The following is a 15,982-nucleotide window of genomic DNA, read 5'->3' on the forward strand; positions in this document are numbered from 1 at the left end:
CTTTGGTGGCTCAGCTTCCAACTTCCGAGGTGCGCCGCATCTCGCGAGGGGCGTGCGCCCGGCTTCCCACGTGGCGGGCCTCCGGAGTTCCTCTCAGCGGCGCCTCATAGGCCAGCTGCGCGGGTCAGCTCCCCGCCCCGCCCCCGAGGCTCCGTCTGGGAGTTGCCGGGGCCACGTGACGGCGCGCGCGGCAGCCTCAAGCAGCACGGGCTTCGTCTAGGCGGCGGCAGGTGGCGCAGCCGCGGGGCGGGACGCTCTCGCCAGGACCCGGAGAGCAGGCGGCCGAGCTGCCACGCCGCCGCGGGCGGGGCAGGCCAGGCCATGCTGAGCTGGCTACGGGGCTTCGTGCTGCCCGCGGTGACCTGCCAGGAGGACGATGACCATAGCGGCTACGAGATCCTCTTCCACGACCTGGACCGCTACGGGAACGGGTTAGTGGACATCGTCGAGTTCCAGGAGGGGCTGAAAAACAGGGGCTCTTCATTTGGTCTGAACTCTGAGAATGTGAGTGACCAAGGGAATGTGGCACCGGGAGCGTGGGGAAGATGCTGGGTAGAGGGCGAAGGGAAGCCATACTTGCTTTCTGCAGAGCTTCTTTCAAAGACCCGTGTGGTGAGGGTGGGATTCTCTTCCGTGAGCCCTTGCAGCGCAGAATAATGTAGCCCAGCGAAACGTGTTCTCAGCCTTCTTAGAACACTTCCCACAATGACCAGAGCCTTCTCCTGGGATTTTTGGGAGATGCTGAGTGGGTTTCTGGTGATTCAGAATTTATGAACCCGTTCAGCATTTCAAGGGCTGTGTTAGTCTTTGTGAATTCACGAGGAAGAGACCTTCTCTTTTCTTAGGATGTTCACGGCCTAGGTTCACGCTTCAGGGTCTTGTACGAAAGACGGGCACAGATAGGTCCCCAGAGCTGCTCTCTCTTCCTGGCATCGACACCAAAGGTCTACCTTGATTCATGGGTCAACACTTCAGCTGATAGATTTAATGCTTTGCCTAAATTAGGGATGCCTTCCTTCTCTGGACCAGTCTTGACTTGATTATTTAAAAACTGTCAGGTGAAAGTTTCAGGATCTCAAGAGAAAACAATTACTCTATTTCCCCTCTATCAGTGCTAAACCATCCTCAGATGTCACCCCACTTGTTTCCGCTCTCTACTGGTGAGATGCGTGTGCTAGAAGCCCAAAATATTTCCGTGGTTTGGAGATTCCTGTATGTGATAGGACTACTGGAACTTATAGTCATTATACAGCCCCTTTGCTGTATAATAAGACCTTCAGCCCAAATGCAATGTAATGTGTAATTTAATGTCAAAAGATCACACACTTTGATCATTGGATTGGCCTACTGGCTGAGGCTCCTCAGGCAAGTAAGACAAATATGTACCTAAAATATATGTCCCGATTAAACACTGCACCTTTCAGGGTGGAATAGTTTCGAGTAATCAGCTTGCTGCTCAATGGATGGTGGGTTTCCTGAAGGTTGATGTTATGTCAAGTGGTTCAGTATTAGTCTCTGTTGCTAGTGGGTTGGGCATTTGGCAGCAGCAGTAGCTATATTAGGCTTGGTGAGTGGGAGCCCATGCTGTTTGGCCCATCTGTCTATCTCCACTACCATGACCACGCCACTACAATACCACTGTGTTGGCACTGCTATTCATTGCGTCAGCTGACAGAGTCTGGTTGACTATCTGGCTGGGTCATTTTGTCTGCTTGCTTGTTTCCTACCTCTTCCATGGGAGTGACCCTACAATGTAAACAAATTTTTACTTTGTGTCCACTTCCATCTTTGTACATATTCCCCAGACCTCTTTGTCTCTGATTTTCCAATCTTTTTTCTTCCAGGCCACTGACCATCTAACCAAGCTATTTACCACTGTCCACGAGTCTGATTTATTGTTCTCTGGCCACTTCTCTTTTTACATAAAGTGAGTGATCAGATACACTACTTGAAGTTCTTTTCACTGGGCAGATTTTCTCCCATTGGTGTCTTTCAGGATTATTCCTGACTAGTGCTGAGTGGTGCAAACTGGCTTTTTTCAGTTGGCACTCACATACTAAGAAAAGCTCTGTGAATCAAGCTCATCCTTTTCAGTCCCGTGTCAGCTGGTCATACTGAATCTCCATGTAGTTATAGGTGTGAGTTCAGGGAGAAGTAATGGTATAACAGAGATGGGGTGTGAAAACCTGGATTGCGCTTTTTGTGTGGGGCTTGCTTGTGCTCTGATTCTGCTTGTACTTGATCTCAGATATACTGTTCCATCATATGGTTTGTTGCTGGAGTCCCCAAACTTATCACTTGGTGAGTCTGACAGAATACAAATCAAGATAGGCAACTCTGGCTATATGTCATTTGATGTCCCATATTTAAGCACTCTGCTTCCACCAGGGTCCCATAGCATACCAGGAACCGTTACAGTTTTCTGCTATAGATTCTCCTTTTGGGGATTGCTGTAAACCCCACACAACATCCTTTCCTACCCCTGATACTTGTAAAACCGCAGAGCCTACTTGGTCAGGTGGCCCAAGAGGCAGGGCTGTTTGCAGCACAACTTGGATCTGTTGAAGAGCTCTTTCCAGCTATGGTCCCCATTGAAAGCTGTTAACCTTTCTTGTTCCTCAGAATCAGGTCACAGAGATTTTCTTAATTTTGAGATATATTACCTCCAGAACTCAAAGAGGCCTCAGGTGTGTGTTTCCTTCTTAGGCGGGTATAAGATGCGGTCATTTGCCCTTTATTTTGGTGGTGGTTGGGATATGTCCTGACATGCTCCAGACTATAGGTCCTGAAATACTTTATTGGTGTGATAGATCCCTGAATCTTCGTTGACTATTATTTCCCACCTTCTGGTGTGCATGTACCTTACCAAGGCCTCCAACCTATTGCTACTTCTTTTTCTTTTTTTAATAAGAGAATAATTATTCTTTAAATATTTATTTATTTATTTTTAGAGAGGGGTGAGGAGCAGAGGGAGAGGGTGAGATTGTCCCAAGTAGTCCCTCTGCTGAGCACAAGCGCAAAGCAGGACTCAATCTCAGGATCTTGAGATAACAACCTGAGCCAAAACCAAGAGTCGGACACTTAACTGATTGCAGCCCCCATGCACCCCCTTCATTGCCACTTCTTGTTCATCGAGTCTAACTAACATGATGTTATCAATATAGTGAATGTATATTATAGATGGACCAGGTCCCTCTGTGACAGAGGGCAGGAGATTTAAATGTATGTTATTGCCTATATCATGGGAATGCCAACTGCTTCTGGTTCTGTTTCTTGGTAAATGGAAAACAATACATTCACCAGATCAAGGGCCGCATTCTGTGTCCCTGAGGCTATGTTAGTATACCACATCTGGAGCCATAACTGCAATTGACTCCTCTGCTGCTTGGTTGAGTTTGAAGCAGTCCACTGTCATCCTCCACTGTGATCCATGTAGCTTTTGTAGGACTGAGAAATTGTGAATTAAATGATGGACACTGCCACCTTTGAATTCCTTAGTAAGTCTATAAGTCCTAATCTGTGATATTTATTTAGGGCTGTGATTTTTTTCCCAATTATTTTACTGTGGTAAAGTACACATAACATAATACTTATTCTTTTAACCATTTTTAAGTATAGAGTTCATTGGTATTAAGAAGATTCATAATGTTATGCAACCATTTGTCACCTTAACTCTTTTCATCTGGTGAAATGAAAACTTTATGCCCATTAAAAAATAACTCCCCATTCCTCCCTCCCCCTAGCTCCTGGCAACCATCTTTCTGCTTTCTGTCTCTATGATTTTGACTACCCTAAGTACTTCATGTAAGTGAAATCATGTAGTATCTGTCTTTTTGTCACTGGTTCATTTCACTTAGCATAATTATCCTCAGAGTTTTCCCCTGTTGTAGCAGATATCAGAACCTTTCCTTTTTAAGACTGAATAATATTCCATTGTATATTTATACCACATTTTTGGTGCTGTATTATTCTCAGGCTTTTTTCCAGTGCACTGATGGCCTGTAGTAACATCCATCCAATTCCACAGTACTTATAGTTGGTATTTCTCCTAAATTTCTAAAAAAAAAAAAAAAAAAAAACCTAAGGTATTGCATAAGCCAATGCATTTTCTTCCCATTGCAGTTCACCATCTATTGTGACTGTGTATCATGTGGGGTCTGCTTCCTAAGACCATTTCTGGTACCAGCTGTCATAAGTTGTGTTCCATGAAAGCTGCCTCTAATACTCTGATTCGTATGCAGAAAGTTTACTGGGGAGGACTCATGGGGACAATACCTGTGAGAGTTGGAGGAAGTAGGATTGGACAGAGCAGGAAGTTGAGCTGTTGATGGAGTTGCAACAGAGGCTTCACTTCAAGGAACTGTGGATCTGGGATAGTTCTTTAGAATTGTCCCTCTTTGAGGCAACCGGTCAGGCCTTTATTACCTGCCCTTGCCTCTTCTGCTCCATCCCCTCTTCTGCTCCCTCGAGGGAGTGACTTCAGGCAAGGTGAGTCTTTTCAGCCTAGGGCTACACAAAGGGAAGAGCTCAATTAAGAGCTGTCAGTCACCAGTACTCCCAGCTACTCTCAGTCCTGAGGGGGATGTGAGCAGTGTACCACAGAATCTACTACAGAGATACATTTGGAAAATAGTGCTGATGGGACTAGTTGATTAATTGTATTCGGAGTGTGAGATAAAGGAAGAATTCAAGAAAGACTCCAGGAATTTTGGTTTGAGCAACCAGTTGGATGGTTTTATCATTTGCCAAGATCAGGCAGACTTGGAGAGTAGTGAGGTGGGGTGAGCGATTAATCAACAGTTCTTGGTTTGGACATTTGAGGTCTCTTCTTAAACAACCAGGTGGATATAGCAAGTAGGAGTTTTGTGTATCTTGAGGAGATGTCAGGGTAGAGATGTATATCATCAGCATTATACATTTAAAGCTTTTTATTGGGTGAGATTACCTAGGTAGAAGGTATGTAAAGCTGTTCGGAAGACTGAGTCCTGGGTCACTGCAACATTTTGACTTCAGGAACAGGAAGACCCAACATAAGAGACTGAAAAGAAGCAGATAATCAAGTGGGTGGTGGGAATCAGGAGAGTATGGTCTCTTGGGAGACCATGCAAGTCAAGTATTTCAAAGAGGGAGTTATTATATAAAACTGAGAAGTGTGCTGAGAGGTCTTATAAAATGAAGACTGAATTTAAAGGTGGGGTTTGTCAGGATGGAGGGTGTCTAACATTGAGTAATTCCATGCATGTGTGTACCTTGTTGTTGGTTGTTTCTCTGTGGAAAATGAGAAGGCTAGGATTCTGAATTGCTGGTTGCCTGACCACCTTCCTATGTTAGTGATATGGGTTAAAGTCATGGGGGATGTACAACACAGAAGACACTCTCAGCTGGGGCTTTGGTCCCAGATCTCCATGTTATTCCCATCTGTGAGGAGGGAAGTTGTGCCAGATTACTGGAAGTTCTTGACGTCTGAACACAATCCAGGCCGGTGGGTCTCCAAACTTGAATATATATGCCTACATATTAACTTCTAAAGAAAAACTATTCTTTTCACTACATCTGTATCTTTGGGGTAAATACCCAATAGTGCAATTGCAGGATCATAGGGAAGCTCTATTTTTAATTTCTTAATGAATCTCCACACTGTTTTCCAAAGTGGCTGCACCAACTTGCATTCCCACCAACAGTTTAAGAGGGTTCCCCCTTCTCCACATCCTCTCCAAAACTTGTTGTTTCAAGTCTTGTTAATTTTGGCCATTCTAACTGGTGTAAGGTGGTATCTCAATGTGGTTTTGATTTGAATCTCCCTGGTGGCTAATGATGATGAACATTTTTTCATGTCTGTTAGCCATTTGTATATCTTCTTTGGAGAAGTGTCTATTCATGTCTTCTGCCCATTTTTTGATGTGATTATCTGTTTTTTGTGTGTTGAGTTCGAGGAGTTCTTTATAGATCTTGGATATCAGCCCTTTGTCTGTAGTGTCATTTGTGAATATCTTCTCCCATTCTGTGAGTTGGAAAGAACCAAGATGCCCTTCAACAGACAAATGGATTGTCCATATATACTATGGAGTATTATGCCTCCATCAGAATGGATGAGTATCCAACTTTTGTATCAACACAGTTGGGACTGGAAGAGATTATGCTAAGTGAAATAAGTCAAACAGAGAAAGTCAATTATCATATGGTTTCGCTTACTTGTGGAGCATAAGGAATAACATGGAGTACATGGGAGATGGAGAGGAGAAGGGAGTTGGAGGAAATTGGAGGGGGAGACGAACCATGAGAGACTGTGGACTCTGAGAATCAAACTGAGTGTTTTGGAGGGGAGGGGGGCAGGGGGTTGAGTGAGCCTGGTGGTGGGTATTAAGGAGGGCACGTATTGCATGGAACACTGGGTGTGGTGCATAAACAATGAATTCTGAAACACTGAAAAGAAATTTTTTTAAAAAGTTAAAAATAGAAAAAAAAAAGAAAAACTATTCTTGTACTACCAAGAATCGAGTTAAGTCATTTTTTAAAAAGACTTTATTTATTGATTTGAGAGAAAGAGAGCATGAGAGAGAGCACAGGTACAGGGGAAGGACAAAGAGAGGGAGAAGCAGATGCCCGACTGAGCAGGAGCCCAGAGTTATCCCAGGATCCTGAGATCATGAACTGAGCTCAAGGTTGATGCTCAACCAACAGAGCCACCCAGACACTCCGAGTTAAATGATTTTTATCATGTTACTTAGATATATCTATAAACAAAAAAATCATAAAATCATGCTTATAGCTCTTATATAACCATAAATCCTAACAGATATACAAATTAAACAGAAGTCCATAAAAACCACTGAAATTCCAATTAATAACATTTATTTAATGGGACACTAATAGCATTTGGCTAAAACTAAATTTCTACTTTATTATGAATATTTTATTGATTGGTAAATTTGAATTAAGCATTCTGAAATTATGTTTGCTCAGTTCTCTTCCACTTTCTTTTTTTGTTTGAATACTGTGAGAATGCATTCATAGAGTTGACTCTGATGTCACTGGATTTTACTTGGCAAAAAACGCATTATTGCCTCTGAGTTGAACCCCTGTTCTTTTTTTCATTAGCCCTCAAGAAAGTGGTATTATTTCAAGGTAGCTGGTGTGTGAACACAAATACACAGGGGCCATGAAATAAATAGGTCTTAGTTACGAGGTGACTATCTGGTTGCTTATGGTATTTGCCTTCAGATTATCTTCAGAAAGAAAACACAAAATTAGAAAATTTCCGTAGAAAACACCAGGAGGGGGTTGTAGATTTCAGGCTGAGAAACACCCAGATTATGGACAGATTTAAGCTGCCAGTGCCCTCTTTTCCTCTGCTCTACCCTGTTTCCTACAGGACCTTCTGTAGGAGAGGGGTGGGGGACGGAGCCTAGAAAACCAGTTTAGAGCTTACTAAGCAAAAGCAAATGTGTGCTTGTTGGAGTTCTATTTATAATCTTTTGATTCCTCCCAGTAAAACTCTCCTGTTTTAACAGTGAGCCTAATTGTTTTTGATCTATTATCAGTGCTCTAATTTCTTAAAGAAGAATAGGGAAGTATCAGGAAGAAAGCTTTCCTTCCCTCATTTCTACCCAAAACTTTCTGTGACCCCTGGAACTTTTGTTTTAACAACCTCTCAGCACTTAAACCTCTTTACAGAGCCTTGCTTTCCCCTGAAGTTCTACTGAAGCAGTTCTTCTCTGAAAAGCCCTCTTGCAGCCCTCTCCGGGCTGGAGTCCCTCCTCCCCTTTCTCCTTTTGAAGCATCTGCTTCACTGAAGCCCGTGCCATCTGCCATCTGACCTAACCATTTTATTCTTTGCTACTCCCGGACCTTCTATATAAACCTCTTGGTCACTGAAGACTTGGCACCTGCTCACAGTCCTCATCTCCATTCCAGATACTTCCATCATCCTGGGTGACTTCCACATCTACTTCTGCATATGAACCGTGAAACATCTATTCCAGGCTTCCTAATTCCTTGAACGTGTATGTCCATTGACCTTCACCTCCAGTCCGTTTCAGCGCCTCACTTTCATGGCTCCACTTATGTATATTTCCCTAATAAAACTGGCTTAAACAAGGCTTTCTTCTTAGCACAGTGAGGACACATAATAGTCGTCACTTAGTAAATGTTAGCTGTTATTATTGCTCTAATTTATATCCACAGGGTTGGAGGTTGGTGGAAATAGGAGAGTAAGATTTCCATTTCTATAGATTTTACTGGGAACGTGGGAAATTCTGAAACACTAGAGTGGGAACATGGTTGGGGAGGGTCTGAGAAGGCCCAGTGGTGTGAGCAGCTCCCTCCCTGACAGGAGTCTCAGCTAAACCCACAGGTGAGCTTATATAAACACACTAACTTTAATTAAAAATAGATGAGTTGAAAAGTTCACCCATAACTTTATGAAATGGCATACACAATATAAAACTTCAAATTAGGCCTGTCTCTTGTCTAATAATGTTACAAACCATACAGCTAAGCCTCTGGCTACTCATTTGACCATTGACAAGGCAAGCAGAAGAGTGATAGAACTAACATTTATTGATCATTTACCATGTGTTAGGTCCTGTCTTAGGTAGTTTACATTTTCCATTTCATTTTATTTATTATGTTAGTCACCATCCATTTCATTTTAAATTTATGTTTTCTCATGTATAAAAAACAAGAGTTCTAAGTTTCAAAATTCTAATTTGAACTCTCAAAATAATGTAAATCACCTGGAGAAATGAACCTCATTGACCTTTAGGAAAATGAGCAAGTTCTTTTTTTTAAAGATGTATTTATTTATTTTAGAGAGATAGAAAGCGAGAAAGTGTGTATGTGTGTGAGCAAGTACAAGGGCAGAGGGAGAGGGAGAGAAGCAGACTCCCCACTGAGCTGGGAGCCTGACATGGGGCTTGAACCCACAACACTGAGATCATGACCTGAGCTGAAATCAGGAGTTGAATGCTTGACCGACTAAGCCACCCAGGTACCCTATGCAAGCTCTAATTTTTTTTTAGTAACATATAATGTATTATTTGCATCAGGGATACGGGTCTATGATTCATCAGTCTTACACAATTCACAGCACTCACCATAGCACATACCCTCGCCAATGTCCATAACCTAGCCACCCTATTCCTCTCCTCCCCAACCCCAGCAACCCTCAGTTTGTTTTGTGAGATTAAGAGTCTCTAATGGTTTGTCTCCCTTCTGATCCCATCTTGTTTCATTTTTTCCCTCCCTAACCCCCACAACCTCCTGCTCTGCCTCTCAAATTCCTCATATCAGAGAGATCATATGATAATTGTCTTTCTCTGATTGACTTGCTTCGCTTAAGCTCTTATTTCTGAAAACAACTTACATTTCTACATTTTTATATGAGTTATAAAAATAAAACTGTTGTCCTTCACTGTAAAATTTGCTTGTACTACTTCAAAAAGCTTTTTTCATTTTAGCCTCTAATCGTTTTGTGACTTACTGGCAAATATAATGCATAGGAAAGCATGTGGTTCCTACATGTATTGTTAGAATTGGTATATGACTTTAAGTCAAATTTAATCTACAGAAAAAGTGTATTGAATGAGCAGGTGTGATTAATGATGGGATGTAAATGAACTATGGCAAAAAAAAATTACTCCATTGTTAGAATGATTTCTAGAAATTTAACTGTAGAGAATAAAAATGTATTTATTGGCAAAGGAGGAAAAATGAGCCATTCAAGCCAGTTAGTAGAAAATGCTACTTAACGATTCTGACATAAAAGTGTCTAAAATGTTCCAAGGAGAAGAAAACATGTTCTGATCTATCTATCTTACTCCTAGTAACCTCTACGCTGTATCTTACTATATTTTACTCCTTATGAATTGCTTTGGAAGACTTGTCCAGTGAAGGGAATGGAAGAGGAATAAGTGAAATTGGTAGAGAAGGACTAACTATTTAAGGAAAATGAACAAATGAGTGGAGGAGATTTTTCTTTTCTTTTTTTTTTTTATTTGAGAGAGAGAAAGCACATGCATGTGGAATGAGGGTGGGGAAGGGGTAAAGATAGATCTTTTTTTTCAGATTTATTTATTTTTAGAGACACATAGAAAGAGAGAGAGAGAGAGAGCGCATGCAAGCATGAGCAGGAGGAGCAGAGGGAGAAGGAGAGGTCGTCCCAAGCAGACTCTGTGCTAAGTGTGAGCCCATTGAGGGGTTTCATCTCACAACCCTGAGATGATGACCTGATCCGAAACCAAAATGCTTAACCCACTCTGCCACCCAGGCACCCTAAAGGGATAGAGAGAATCTTAAGCAGGCTCCACACTTAGCATAGAGCCCAAGGCGGGATTTAGTCTTACGACCTGAGTGGAAATCAAGAATCCATTGCTCAACCAGCTGAGCCACCCAGGTGCCCCTGGAAGAGATTTTTCAATCTTGTGGGTTTATTTCTGGATTCTATGTTCCATTGATCTATGTGGCTATTTTTTGTGCCACTACCATACTATTTTGATTACTACAGTTTTCTAGTATATCTTGAAATCTGGAATTGTGATACCTCCAACTTTGCTCTTCTTTCTCAGGATTGCTTTGGCTATTCAGGGTCTCTTGTGGTTCCACAGACTCTTTAGAATTATTTGTTCTAATTCTGTGAAAAATAGTGTTATTTTGATAGGGATTGCATTGAGTCTATAGATTGCTTTGGGTAGTATGGATATTTTAACAACATTAATTTTAACAATCCATGAACATGGAGTATCTTTTCATTTGTGATGTCCTAAATCTCATTCATCACTGTTTTTTTTTTCTTTTATTGTTGTTTTCTAGTTTTGTTGTTATTTGTTTGTTTTTCTAACACATAATGTATTATCTGCCCCAGGGGTACAGGTCTGTGATTGATCAGTCTTACACAATTCACAGCACTCACCACAGCATATATCCTCCCCAGTGTCCATAACCTAACCACCCTATCCCTCTCCCCACCTCCCAGCAACCCTCAGTTTGTTTTGTGAGACTAAGACTCTCTTATGGTTTGTCTCCCTCCAGATCCCATCTGTTTTCTAGTTTTCAGAGTACAAGTCTTGTATCTCTTTAGTTAAGTTTATTCCTAAGTATTTTATTCTTTTTGGTGCAACTATAAATGGGTAAATGGGATTGTTTTCTTAATTTCTCTTTCTGCTACTTCATTATTAGTGATAGAAAAACAACCAATTTCTGGGTGTTAATTTGATATCCAGCAATTTTACTGAATTTGTTTATTACTTATAATAGTGTTTTTTTTGTTTTTTTTGTTTTGTTTTGGTGTGGAGCCTTTGGAATTTTCTATGTATAGTATCATGTCATCTGTAAATAATGACAGTTTAATTTCTTCCTTGCCAATATGTATGCCTTTTATTTCTTTTCCTTGGTGATTGCCATGGCTAGGACTTTCCAGTACTATGTCGAATAAAAGTGGCAAGAGTGGACATCCTTGTCTTGTTCTTCATCTTAGAAGAAAAACAATCAGCTTTTTGACATTACTTTCCCTCCCTCCTCCTTTTTTTATAATCATATTTTTTTGACATTCCCTTTTTGGATGATAACTTGGCAATTCTGTTTCCAGGAATCTATGTTATAAACAATTGCAATTCAAAGATTATAATCTCACAATAATATTCATTGTAGCATGTCTTATAATAATAGTGAAAATTTGGGAACAACATAAGTGGTGAACAATTTTTTTTAAGATTTTTTTTTATTTATTTGACAGAGAGAGACACAGTGAACAGAAGCAGAGGGAGTGGGAGAGGGAGAAGCAGGCTTCCTGCTGAGCAGGGAGCCCGATGCGGGGCTCCATCCCAGGACCCTGAGATCATAAACCTAGCTGAAGGCAGCCGCTTAACGACTGAGCCACCCAGGCGCTCCTGAACCATTCTTCTTTTTTTTTTTTTCTTTATTTATTTGACAGACAGAGATCGCAAGTAGACAGAGAGGCAGGCAGAGAGAGAGGGGGAAGCAGGGTCCCTGCTAAGCAGAGAGCCCATTATGGGGCTCAATCCCAGGACCCTGAGATCATGACCTGTGCCAAAGGCAGAGGCTCAACCCACTGAGCCACCCAGGCACCCACCTCCTCCCCACCCCCCAAACCATTCTTAAGTAAGCCAAAGAATCATTAAATAAACTCCACAAATATGTTTTCTTTATATTATTTATCCACATTTTTAGGCTTTATTCAGCAATTATTGACTACTCATTGTATGTCAGAAACTGTTCTATGTGCTTGGGATGTAGTGATGAACTAGACTGACAAAGTCCTTATTTCTTGGGGGATATGTTTTAGTAGGAGTGGCAGGCATTAAACAGATAAACAAACAAGATAATTTATAATACTCCCTAATTACATTCCCCTCTCTGGTCTCATCTCCTGTTTTCTTCCATTTCTCACTCCCTCTCTCCTTCACTCACTGTATTACAGTGAGCTGTAATCATTTCAGCAACGTTGGTGTTCTTGATGTTTCCAAACACATACTAGGCAAGCTCTCAAAGCATTTACATAAAGCTACTCCTCTAGGTTTTGATGCATTTTGTACCAACTACTTTAGCAAATATGACAAACATGAAGGACCTCAGCTCCTTCAACTCATGAGACTCATATTCTAAAAAAACACATGTATATCCTCTCATAGAACATTATCACACCCAGGAAAATCAGTAAATGACCAAAAAAAATACCATTAAAGAAATGTTGGTGATAAAAATATTAGGTTTAAACATTTTAGCAGTTTGACTTAGGATCCAAAAAGTGTATGCATATTGGGAATTCTATGAAAAGACCCCCATGTTCTTCACAATTACTACTGCATCCCAAAAGAATAATTCTGTATTGTTACAGTGTATTCCCTGCTAATATAAACCATTGTTTCATAATTCTAAAGAAATTAGATGGTAATTCACATAAATGGATGGGGTTTATAAGTTTCTTCTTACTCAAAATAAAATAAAGTAAAATATGACTTACATCAAATTAGAAAGAAATCTTATCAGAATTTTGACCAGATAAAGAAGCCAAACCACCCTGTTAACCCTCACTGGCTGCCTCAGAGTGCAGAACTGGCATGTCATGTACAAGGAAGGGGAGATGCGAGCAGAATCCTGGCTCTACCTCCACCTACCTTATAGTGTGAGGGTGGACAAAAGCCCTCAGCTTTCCTGGGATTTGTTTCCTCAGTTGTAGAATTGAGGGGAGCATGCTAGATGGCTTGTAAGAGATCTTTCAACTAAAAGGATCTAGGTCAGCTCGAAATCCCCATTTCTGAGCAGACATTTAGGGTGGCGAAAGAAATGGATTAAATATGGTGGGTGAGGTGGGGCTCCTGGGTGGCTCAGTCAGTTAAGCATCTGACTACTGATTTCAGCTCAGGTCATGATCTCAGGGTTGTAAGGTCCAGCCCTGTGTTGGTCTCTGCTGGGCATGGGGCCTGCTCGAGATGCTATCTCCCTTTGCCTCTCTCTTACCCTCTCTCTCAAATAAAAAAGTAAATCTTAAAAAAATTTCTTTGTCTGATGCTTCATTTGCTTACCTGTTAGCAGTATCAGCCAACAGATCAAAGTATCTGGCAAAGATTTTTTTATAAAATAGAGGCCCTGCCAAGTTTGGGTAGAAAAACAACGCACCACATGTCACACCAGCAGTCAGGACTTCCTGCCTCTGAATTTTAACAGCCGTCAGCCTGGTCAGGAGATGCACTTTCAGGCCATTCAGCAAGATCAAGTGAGTGCACGCTGATTAAGAATATGTTTCCAGGTGCTTGCTGCAGCAGCACATATACTGAAATTGGAAAGAATCAGTTTTCTGAAATCTTCCCAGGAAATCAATGTGAATGGAACTGGTTCTGAGAGAAAGGATGCGAGACAGTTAAGTGCAGGGTGGGATTCTACTTTTTCTTTACAAAACAGAAAAATGACTGAAAGGCCAGTAGCTTTTCATTTTTTGTACCACAAAAAGAATACACATATCACCTCTTTTGGAATTTAACACATTGGTTTCATTTTCAAAATGAATCATTTTATTTTCCTCAAATGCTGCCATAAATTGTCAACCTTAAGCATGTGATAGTCACATGATTTCTTCAGTAAGCCCAAGATTTCCACAAACTTCTCTGGAGCTTACAGCCAGAGTAGTCCAGGAAGTCAGTTATTAAAGCCCTTTACACAGCCATACATTCCTTTGATGTTTGGGTTATTGAACACAGACACACTGAATAACTTGTCCATTTCTGTTCCTGAAAGTGTTAGCTGTGTTTTCTTTTCTTCTTTTTTTTTCTATTTTATCTTACTTTACTTTAACTTCATTTCAGTTTGTTTTATTTTCATCATGATAAGTGTACTTTTTAATCCTCATCCCCACCTCCCCACCTCCTTTCTGGTAACCATCAGTTTGTTCTCAATAGTTAAGAGTCTGTTTCTTGGTTCGGCTTTCTCTCATTTATTTATTAAATTCCACATATGGGAGAGATCATATGGTATTTGTCCTTGACTGACTTATTTTGCTTAGCATTACACTTTCTAGCTCCATCCATGTCATTGCAAATGGCAAGGCTTCATTTTTTTCCCCACAAACTAAAGTTATTTTTAAGAGTTTAAGGCACATAGTTGTTCACTTGCATGAGGCATCTAAGTTCACTTCATTCTGAGCATGACTGATTAATTCATGTTCTGAATGGATACAGAGCAGGATATTATGAGTTTCCTTGTCTTTCACTGAGCTATGATTTATACTTTCCTGACAAGTTTATTTGAAAAGTGACTGGATAATTTCATCCTATATTTAAGCATTATTGGAGGTAATAAATCATACTTTGAAAGACACTTAGAGTACTGGAAAAGTTTCTTCATAAAGTGACAACATTCACTTGTAAGGGGCTTTGTCCAGTGCAGTGGTGATCCTGAAGAAGGGAATAATCCCTACTCACTCATAGAGTTTTTTCCCCCTCTTTTATAAAGAAACCTTTTTAGGGGCATGTGTGTGGCTCAGTTGGTTAAGCATCTACCTTCACCTCAGGTCATGATCCCTGAATCCTGGGATCAAGCCCTGTGTTGGGCTCCCTGCTCAGTGGGGAGCTTACTTCTCCCTCTGCCTGACACTCCCCCTTCTTGTGTACTCCCTCTCTCTGTCAAATAAATAAAATATTTTTTTAAAAAAGAAGGCTTTTAAAAGAATTTTAATTGATTACCCAATGTCACATTTCAAATTACCCAAGTGACTGTAACTATAGAAGGACCCCATCTTTATTCTTTAACTTTTTGTTTTCTGGTTTCTTTTTTTACTTTTTAAAGGTTTTACTTAGAGAGGAGGGGCAGAGGGAGAGGGAAAGAATCTCAAGCAGACTCTCTGCTGAGTGGAGAGCCATATGTAGGGCTGATCTCAAGACCTTAAGATCATAACCTGAGCTGAAATCAAGAGTTGGATGCTTAACCAACTGATCCACCCAGGTGCCACTGGTTTTTTTTTTTTAAGTTTTTATTTAAGTTCCCGTTAGTTAACATGCAGTGTAATATTAGTTTCAGGTATATAATATAGTGAATCAACAATTCCATACGTTATCTGCTGCTGTTATCATAACAAGTGTGCAAGAAAATCCTATCACCCCACTCCCCACAGACACCCCTTCACACACCTATCAGTTTGTTCTCTAGAGTTAAGAGTCTGTTTCTTGGCTTACTTCTTTCTCTCTTTCTCTTTTTTCCCTTGCTCATTTGTTTTTTCCTTGAATTCCACATATGAGTGAAATCATATGGTGTTTGTCTTCCTCTGACTTATTTTCACTTAGCATAATACTTTCTAGCTCCATCCATGTTGTTGCAAATAATAAGCTTGCATTCTTTTTGATGGCTGAATAATATTCCATTGTAGGTATATAACACATCTTTGTCCTTTCATCTATTGACAGACACTTGGACTGCTTCCATAATTTGGATATTTTAAGTAATGCTGCAATAAATATAAGGATGCATGTATCCC

At 40.8% G+C, this 15,982-nt stretch overlaps 1 protein-coding gene across 1 annotated transcript in view; it reads left to right on the forward strand.

Annotated features, from left to right (window-relative positions):
* Positions 1-321: 321 nt before the first annotated feature.
* LOC308341657 (mitochondrial adenyl nucleotide antiporter SLC25A24-like) overlaps positions 322-15,982 on the forward strand; it is a gene marked incomplete at both ends in the record, with an annotated part of 52,512 nt that continues 36,851 nt past the window's right edge. The window contains 2 exon segments of the mRNA XM_080801677.1: positions 322-612; positions 13,601-13,732. Of these exon segments, the coding sequence (XP_080657803.1) occupies positions 322-612; positions 13,601-13,732 (423 nt within the window).

The sequence above is a fragment of the Martes martes genome (assembly GCF_963455335.1).
Source record: "Martes martes genome assembly, chromosome: 4".
NCBI classification, from domain to species: Eukaryota; Metazoa; Chordata; class Mammalia; order Carnivora; family Mustelidae; genus Martes; species Martes martes.